The following is a 10382-nucleotide window of genomic DNA, read 5'->3' as shown; positions in this document are numbered from 1 at the left end:
TTCATTTTTTTTTTCACCTCTATTTTCTTCTCTCACCTTTTTCTTCCGCCTCCGCCTCCCTCTCCCTCTCCTACTTCTGTCTCTCCCACCTCTCTTCCATCTCCCTCTCCCTCCTTCGCCTCCCACCTCTCTCTTCCACCTTTGTCTTTCACCTCCACCTTCCACACCTCACCTCACCTCCGCCTCTACCTCCCTCTCTCACCTCCGCATCTCACCTCCTCCCCTGCCTCCGTTTTTTCATCGATAAACTCCCTCTCTTACACTTTTACCTTGGTTTTTTTCGTCTATCCATGCTGCTCCCACTCTAGCGAATGTTCTGCCGGAGATCATTCGTCACTCCATACCAATCAAGCACGTCTCTGTCAAGAATGAATACTTCAACGTGTATGAATGAATACTAGAGCACGTCTCTACCGGATCAGATCCATCACTGTCGATCGTATCAAAATAATTTTGTATATGTGGATGCAATTAACCCCTTTCATGTCTATGTTCCATTTTCTCATGAAGTAGTGAGTTTTGCAAAGAACAAAGCTTTATTAATTGTGAATTAGGCCACTGGGTACTAAGTAAATGACATAAAAATAAATTTTGAAAAAAAAATAGAGGGTATATGAATGAATACTTGATGTCTTAGACATTAATACTTGCGTGACAAGATATTAATACTTGTGCAATGGACAACTCGAAAGTATGTCATCATGGATCTCATTTGAAATATAAAATTGTGTAGAAAACGTTCGTGGTTTTAAATTTGCAAAATTCTTCATAGATCGTCAGAAATATTGGTTAGATTGAACGGAGAAAAAAAAACGCACCTCTAAAAACGTGTAAAAGATGGATGAGTGATGTGTCCAGTTTTTATATTTGAACTTGCACGACGAGAATGAATACTTTCTCGATAAGGGATGAATACTTGTGCAACGGACAACTCGAAAATATGTCATCATGGATCTCATTTGAAAGATAAAATTGTGTAGAAAACGTTCGTGGTTTTAGATTTGCAAAATTCCTCACAGATCGTCAGAAATATTGGTTAGATTGAATGGAGAAACAAAAATCACCTCTAAAAACGTGTAAAAGATGGATGAGTGATGTGTCCAGTTTTTATATTTGTACTTGCATGACGATGATGAATATTTTCTCGATAAGGATGAATACTTGTGCAACGGGCAACTCGAAAGTATGTCATCATGGATCTCATTTTAAAGATAAAATTATGTAGAAAACATTCGTGATTTTAGATTTGCAAAATTCTTCACCGATCATCAGAAATATTGATTAGATTGAACGGAGAAAAAAAAACCCACATCTAAAAACGTGTCCACTTTTTTATTTTTAAATACTTGATGTATTATAGATGAATACTTGATGCATTATAGATGAATACTTGCGCGCGCCAGTTGTAAAATCTTTCAAATATTTAGTGATCCCTAAATAGTAAGTGGTCCCCTAAGTAGTTAGTAGTTATTGAAGTAGTTAATGACTGAGAGATAAAATGAGGGATTGTAACGGGGGATAGATAGGTGCTCTCAAATATTTATTATGGAGTTTGGCCTATTGATAGCACAAGGCATTATGCATTATGTACAATCGCCTGGAAGTTCTATCGAATATGCTTCAAACGTTATATTTAAATTATTGAAAACATTATGCTTTGGGAGTGAACGTTTATATACAATGATTATAAATTTTCAAATTTATTTAGTATAAAGTCAATCAATAAAAAATATATATATATAAATTAATATTAATGCATTTATTATTGCTTGATATGAAATGAATTGAAAATTTTCATAATTAACCTAATCGAGAAGTCTATTGAGAAAATTGAACGAAGGATGGAAGGGTAAAATGATATCGTGTGGCAGGAGGTTGCAGTTAGTCAGATCAGTTCTCTCCTCTATACCAATCTATTTCATGACCTATTTGTTTTCTGTTGCCGAAGTGGGTCATGCGACGAATTGAATTGACCACATCAGGCGATCTTTTCTTTGGGGGAACAGTGAAGTACGTGCTAACAGAGGCATCTCCTTCATCAATTGGGAAACCATTTGCTTACTGGTACGATGGGGTTCAGAATATTTGCATACTTCTTGCTCAAGGTGAGGATTCTCACACAAGATCTGATGCAAAAGAGACATATGGGGACGACGACTCTGGTTGAAATTCTGCAATGCGGGCGCTCGTAGAATGATGGGAACAAACCTTTTACCAGAACCGGATTAGCATGGAGTGCGCAGATATGAACTGGCACTGTGTTTACTGACATGTTTTTCTGATGCAACAGGCTTCCAGTATTTTATATATATAGTGCTTGTATTTATACTAAGATGTTGTTTTTCTTACCTGATCGATGTTGTTTTTTTTTTATTAACATACTAATCAAGCTTTGACCAATAAACAAACAGAAAATGAAGTAATTGGAAATGACAACCCAAAACAAATTACCAAACCAAAGTAGATAAAACAATCAAATAAAAAACATCCTTACGTACAGAAATCTCCTTCCCAAATCCTATGGTTTATTTCAACACTGCTAGCTCTTTTCCAGATCTCAAAATTGACACCATTCGTTTCTAATCTACAAAGCACAAACAGAAATATATAAATTAGATTTTTAATACTGAAACTTTCACATATACTATGCATCAAATCCACAACCTAATTAAGAATTGTCGTGTGTCATGTTTCCAAAATTAATTAAAATTGACTCTTTACATGTTGAGTTCCAAACTAAAATCCTTGGATTAGCTGCATTATGACAGAAAACATGTGAAGAACATAAAATCTGTAAAATTCAAGCATTATATATCAGTATACCCTCTTCAATGTAATATAGAACAATTCGTGTTATATATATTTGTTTTGCATTGCATGGATATCGTGCTATTTGAGATAGCCAGTCTGAAATAGTTTTCATTCCTTTAGTTTGTAGTAAATGAAAACCCAGTTGAAATAAGGAATCATGAAAAAGAAAACAGGGGATAAAAAAAGAGAGAACAACAAGCTACTGATCAAAAACTAAGTTCACTTCAGGACTGTGCTGGTATGGTAAAAATTCACTTGAATAGGTGTTTTTTGTACTTGGAACCTAATTAAATAGGTACTGAAATTTGAATACATACCCACCACCCTTGCCTCTTCCCTTTAAATATGTTTCTGATATTTAACTTTTTGAGAAAATTTCTTCAATGACAAATAAAAAATGGCATAAATTGAATCTCATTTTTGAAAAAAAGAGAGTATATGATAATGAATATTAAGCTATAATTAGACCAAATGAAAGAGTTACTATACCTGACAAGAAAGAGTGATGGCAAGATCAAGCTTCTACTCTTGCTGTGACATCATCTCACACCTCTGAACAGAGCCAACCGATCTTGTGCTTACATTGGTGGTGAAACTGAATGGTGTTTTCTGGTAAATGGCATAGAAAGATTCGTCTGATGAATAGATAATAGTCACCTTGAAAATGTGCTTGAATTTGTTCCACTCGGAACCACTATCGGTGACAATTATTGTAAAACACCGTTAATTAATTAGTGTTAAACCTTTATCTCTGACAACTGGAATAGAAAAACTGTCAGTAAATGTTGACTAGCCTTCACTGATCGATGCATGGTTACTTACAGGATTGCTCGAAGCACTGATGATATTTTGTAAGTAACATTTAGTGACAGTTGAAAGGGGAGGTAGTATCACTACTAGAATTTGGGTTTGTACAAAGGGTAGCTTCAATTAGTTACATGGTTGTTTAAGGTCTATGTAAAAGAATTGATATTTTTTATTTCATATATCTTGTTACATGGGCAGTCTCATGCAACAAAGCACCTTTGTAACTGCGTGGCGCTTATCCATGTTATTGTCTCTTATTAGCCAATGTAAATAATATTAGAAGAGCCAACTCCCTCAGATAATATATTTTATTGAAGGCTCATGTAAATAGTTAATCCTATGCTTATGAAAATAGTTGTAAAGTAGTGGAACATACATTTTGCATGGGTGAGCACATGTAATTGTTTTGATGACCTTTTTTATATTATTTTATTCTACAAGTCCATGTTAATACTCGACCACCAGCCCATGTTATTATACAGGTCCATGTAAAGTAGTGGAACATACATTTTGAGTTGGCGTTTGCATGTTCTAGTTTGCCATCTGCTATTACTTTGAACCGTTGGTGATTTATTTTTATATATTTAATTATATGCCTCTATTAGGGACTAGCCTCCATATATATAACACAAGATAAACAACATATATAATCTCTCTCTAGATCTATATATATAGCACAAAATCGAATACAAATAACATGCATCAAATTAAGCAAGATAATATAGAAAACTAATAAACATATATATAGAACAATGCAGCACAAAATTAACCAACATAATTAATCTGCAGAACTAAAATAATTTATGAGATAGCAACATAATTTTTAATTCATAAAGTTTTCTTTTAAAGAAATCACTTTCAAATTATTTCTATTTCTATTTATTCTTGTTTTTTATTTCATAGTAAAAATTGGTGACATGATCACTAAAATAATTGATTAGAAGTTAAATGCAACATGAACAAATTTAAAATGTAGTGTTATGTGCTTTTAATTATTCATCCTAGGCTTACATTTCAAATGGAGCTTTTAAGTTGTGAAAGTTTAATAAATAAAATCAGAACTAAACTAAATGGATATAATTGTTTCTGTTGTAGGGGTGCAAACGGATCGGATAACAAATATTCATAGATATATACATAAATAATTTTATAATATACATTAAATTATATGATATATATTACTGATATAAAAAACGCTAACCATACATGGTCCGAAAAACTAATGATGCACAGTTATACAACTGTACGTATCAGCGAGTATTGTGTATGCAACTTTTGTAATGCAATCCAGTTGTCTGACTTTTAAATAGTAGTAAGATTTTGTAATGCGAAAACAAGAACCATTGATTTGTTACATTTGTCGCACATGCGAAAGCAAGAACCATAAATGTGCTGTCCTTGTTTGAAAAATAAAAACAAATAATCCACACACCTATCACACATGTGCTATTATTTAATTTATTATGATATCCCTTTCCAATCTCTTATTGAGTTATAATTAACCATTTGTTAAACCTTGCAGCTGACAGTTCTTGTAATTAAACTAAATCACATGCATGTATTAGTACATAAAAATTAAATTACACTTAATATTGTTACAATTTTTTTTTTCAGTGACGGATTCTTTTTTGTTTTAATCCTCTTCTTTACAACAAGTTCCATGTTGAACTCCATATGAGAGAGAAACCAGTCAAAATTAACATCGTTTGATTGATTTTGACTTGGCTAGTTTAAACTCAGTTCTGTTTCATTTTTCTAAGTAGTTCAAGAACATGAATTTGTATTTATTCTCTTTACAGTAGAAAATACTATTCCAAATTGCATCCCACAAACAGTAATATATATGAAATTAGAAGCTACGCTCAAAAGAGAACAGAGACCCAATCAGGAAGCATGATATTAATTTATAGAAACAAATTAAGCCAAGACAAAACTATAAATTAATAGATATAATTGATTAGAAAGGCAATTTACAGGATTCTATAATTTTTTATTTATAAATATTGTATACAAATAATGTAAGATAGTGGATGAATTGCTTGAAAATTTTGATTTTATAGACAGCACAAATAAATTGTTTAGAAGAGAAAATTTCAGTTTCTTTACAATTAAGCGCACTAACCACCTCATACATGTCACATATATTCTTATTTCCAAACTAAAAGAACACAAGCTTTTTTTTGTTCCGTCAGAATTGCAATGAAATTACAAACAACTTTAAATTGTCTAAATAACATGGAAAATCAGGCTTAAAATCATGCAACTCAAACAACTCAGATGAAGAATCACATGTTAATGAAGAAAGCAATACAAGGATCACATAACATAAGGATGGTTTGGGAGCTACTTTGCACAGGAGCAATACTGGTACGGTTGGGAATGGATACAGTAACGTGGAGTCGTGGAGACACAACGGATACAAGCTGGTGAGAGAATACTGGCTACTGGTACCGAAAGAGGAAGGGAGAAGACCTGGTACGCACCGCAACCAAAACTGGTAGGGGTTGAACCAGGTACAGGAACCATGGCCCTTATACTGGTACGGTAAGGAGCATGCTGAAGGACTTCACCTCTGTGCAACAACTCCAAAACAGCTGTTTACTGGCATTTATTAAATTTAAAATAATTCCAGGGACTCTTATGTGAATTTTCTGTAACTATTTCAATTTTTTTCCTTTTCCTTTTATCTTTCTTTTCATGATCAAATGTATTGAGCTCTTGTAATTTCCCTGTTTTTTAACTCTAGGTACAAACTTTGTAACTACAATTCATTAATCAAATGTGGGTAAAAGCCAAATTTTTCCTCTAAAATAGAACTCAGATGAATAATTTGCCAAGGTTTGTTCATAAACTGCTTCATTTAAATATCCCAACTTAAAAATCCTTGTCTCAAAAACTAACCGAAATTAATAAGTTATATCTCAACATTTCCAGAAAATAAAAATAAAAAAGGAGGTTCCCACCAAAAAATTACATAAATGCTCACCATACTAAATTACTAATCCACCAATTGTAAAACCCTAACCCTACGCGGGTCCCACAAGAACTCCCTGAGCAGCCCCTTCTTTCTTCCCGCTTGCCTCCTCTCCACTCTCCTCTCTCTCTCCCCTCTTGATTCTAATCTTATACATCAATTCAAATTCCGTCAATTCTTTCTTCTTCTTCTCTAACGCCTCATTTAACCTCGCAATCACCTCTTCGATTCCTTCTCTGTTTCTCTTCACCGCTGGTAAAACCTCTTTTACGGTTCTTTCTACCAAAACACCCCCAACCATGCGGTAACAACGCCTGGTGGGGTCCAGTGGTTCAATTGCACCCATTACAAGATTGTGCTCGTTCACCTCCATTTCTAGTTCGGTGATTTTTGAGTAGATTTGGTTTATCTCGGATCGCATGGAAGCATATACGTTCGCTATTTGTTGTTCAGTTATTTTCTGCTCCATGTTTGCCATTTCCTTTATGAACAAGAAGAAATATACAACAAAAACAACTAAGACAAGCAAGCCAAGGAAAATAAATAAATCAAGAGTTCTACATTTTACATATGATAATTCATGAAAAATTCAATAAAATTGGGGGTTAAGGGGGGGTATATAAAATATATTAACTGTAACACTCAGTAGTCCCCAGTAGAGAAAACAAGTACAGGTACAGTATTAGCTGGCTCCAATAAATTTGTAGTATTTGTACCAGACTTCACTGTTAGTAAATAAAACCCGGTAACAAAATTTTTGACAAATGTAAAAATAAAGAGAAACTAAAAATTGCAACCCCTATGATGCATGCTATCCTGATCCTGATCAGCTTTATACTGGTAACTATTGAAACATTAATGGCACAATTAAATAAATATTAAAACAGAAACAAAGAAAAAAGCACTAAAAATACCTTTTACTGGTTCCTAATATGCAATTCAATACCAAAGATCCTGAGCAAAAGCTTGCATGCAAAATGGTACATGACAGAACTGATTTCATTCTAAGTTTGATTTGTACCAAAGAGACTCTAAATTCAAAAACCCTAATTTCCCTTTTTTTTTTTTAACTTATTTCCTATGGAACTTTAACATAGGAGTACAAATTTCAGACAGAACCAATCTTATAAACCCTGCTTATTCCATCACAAATGATAAAGAAGAAGGCTTTAATACCAACTAGGATGAATCAACCCTAAATTTAACATTTTTTTTTCAATTCAAAAACCGTGCAATTCAGTGACTGAATTAGCATAGACTTAGCAAGCAATAGTTACTCCATTGTTGCTTTGCCTCCATGCTTTCAAAAATCTACCTATATATCTATCTATCTAAGCCCTTTTCCGATCCGATTCCTAAAGAATGAACGCTTAAATGGAATCAGAAGAGACTCACCGAGGATTCCGAGAGACTAATTCTTCGTTGGATTTGATTTTGTTTTGCGATTGATTGATTGTTGGAAAGGTTGATGGCGATTTATGATCGGAATAGAGAGATTTGGAATAGCGTCGTCAGTCAAGTAGGTTTTGCTAATCAATTCAAGAGAAAGAAGATGGCTCTGTTCTCTGTTTGTCAGGACTGGATCCGATTAGAGTTTATTGGGCCGGCGATTAGAATCTTTTGGGCCGTCCATTAGAGCTTGTTGGGCCGGTAATAAAAAATAGACATAATGGGATAGAATGGTCACTGCTCCACCCACAAAATTCTGACCGTCAGATTACAAATTTACAGTCTAGAAGCCTGTCATTGCAGTGAGGTACCGCAGAGAATGAGAAGCTTCTTCTTCTGATAAGGGTCATGTGGATTAATCTGAACCATTCAATGTGGTACAAATTTATATTCAATAACATTTCATACAGTTATTAAGAGTAAAATTAGGGTGTTTTTAAGCTCACTGAGGTGTTTGATGAGCTTAACTCCAAAAATATTATATTAGTTTCAAACAACAAATTTAAGTTGATGAAATCCATCTACTTCACAAGTGATGGATTTACATACAAATATTTTAATTTTTCGAATTATTTTAGTATAAAATCAAACGGTCAAAATTAGAATATTTATAAATTAATTTTAGTGCATTCAACTTTTTTAAAAAAAATTTCCACTTGACTTTATACAAAATTAATTCGAAATTCTAAAAACTTTACATGTAAATTCATCACTCGTGAATTCAAGTAAATCAGTTTCAACAGTTTAGATTTATTATTTGAAGCTCATCAATAGATTTGGGAGTTAAGCTCACCAAACACTTTGGTGAACAAACACCCTAGTTTTACTTCTTATATAATACTTTTTTGTATTATTATATTCAACTATCCACAAGGGCACTCTTACTTAAAACTACTTCAAAAATCATAATATTGATGTATTTTGTAAATATATTTCTTATTAGTAACTAGACTGAAATGGATACATGTCTAAATAAAGAAATATCCATATTTCGAATTCATGACATGTGCAACAAATTCATATTTATCTATTTTTGAAATTTTTAAAAATAGTTGATCTAAACAGTTAAATGTCATTTTCATATGAAAATGTACTTAGAAATTCCATTTTACATTTTTTAAATGTTATAAATAATTATAACATACTAGAATTTATTAGTAATTATTTTAGTTGACATTATATGCAGTAACAATGTAAAAAAATAAGAGGGTTCAAATGCCTCCATTTTTTGTGCCTCCATCATGCCTCCATTTTTAAAAACTTAAATAACTCAAAGTTTAAAACTTAAACGTCAAAATAAAACCATTAGATGTAATCTATGTTATTTTCTCTATGTGCCCATAACAAATTATCACATTTTGATTTTGCTTTTATATGAATCAATAAGTTGAAAAGTCAACGTCTAAAAATTATTCACATTTGTATATATTTTTACAAGCTCAAGATGACAATCAAAACAAAGTTGAAATGCCATAATTTTTTACATGTGCATAGATAAAATGATATAATTCATATCCAATGGTTTTATTTTGAATTTTAGGATATAAATTTTGAGTTATTAAAGTTTTTAAAAATGGAGGCATGATGGAGGCACAAAAAATGGAGGCATTTGAACCCTCCTCAAAAAATAATGGTGATTAACTTTATATCAATAATTTGAATTTAACAATTTCTAATCCAATTGTTGATCTAATATTCAAATTGCATGAAATTTTGATAGTCTTTTCGCTAACTAAACAAACACCTAAGCAGTGTCTGAATAGCTGGATTTCTCCAGTTGTTCACAGACTGGAGGGAGGATGTACCGAATCATGCTGAACTTAATTATCTAACTTGTACAATTATAATTACTTCCAACTGAGTCAAATCTGAATAACTATTATTACATTTTTTTTCATCATTCTTTCTTTTTTCTTCTTAATTTGTTATTAACCGAAGCTAGAAAGCGACAATGCCAAACTTTCTCCTTTGATCTTTCTTATTTCATTTAATCTCCAATGCAGTTATATCCATGTAACTAATTTGATGAATTTGAATTTTGAAACACATTTTTTTCTTTTTGAGCTTACATGAAGATATAGTTGCCAGCAAAGAGAATATAAATAATCTAGACAATATTGAAGATCCCCATGCAACCCAATCCACTAATAGGTTCTGACAAGCTCCAATTAGCAAATTTACAGTTTGATCACTACAGTTTGGTAATATACACTGTAATCAAATCTTGCTTGTAATTGGCCTATAAATACGCCTCTGTTAAATATGTAAATAATCAATTCATAGATAGAGCAGTCAATTGATAGACCTCAAATATTCTTAATAGAAAAGAAACAGCCATTTC

At 32.5% G+C, this 10382-nt stretch overlaps 1 protein-coding gene across 1 annotated transcript; it reads right to left on the bottom strand.

Annotated features, from left to right (window-relative positions):
- Positions 1-6457: 6457 nt before the first annotated feature.
- On the bottom strand, positions 6458-8122 carry PDF2 (prefoldin 2). The gene is made up of 2 exons (XM_078312094.1): positions 7988-8122; positions 6458-7073 (listed from the first exon to the last, which is right to left on the bottom strand). The coding sequence occupies exon 2, from the start codon at positions 7068-7070 to the stop codon at positions 6645-6647; it is 426 nt and encodes a 141-aa protein (XP_078168220.1). The 5' UTR covers positions 7071-7073; positions 7988-8122; the 3' UTR covers positions 6458-6644.
- Between the last annotated feature and the right edge of the window lie 2260 nt (positions 8123-10382).

The sequence above is a fragment of the Carex rostrata genome, chromosome 1, assembly GCF_964058835.1.
Source record: "Carex rostrata chromosome 1, lpCarRost1.2, whole genome shotgun sequence".
In the NCBI taxonomy this organism is placed as follows: Eukaryota; Viridiplantae; Streptophyta; class Magnoliopsida; order Poales; family Cyperaceae; genus Carex; species Carex rostrata.
This window is presented reverse-complemented; position numbering and strand designations above follow the sequence as displayed.

What these genes read in the sequence shown, in the direction of transcription:
- PDF2 (XM_078312094.1), bottom strand. Translation starts at nt 7,070, where the DNA reads ATGGCAAACATGGAGCAGAAAATAACTGAACAACAAATAGCGAACGTA.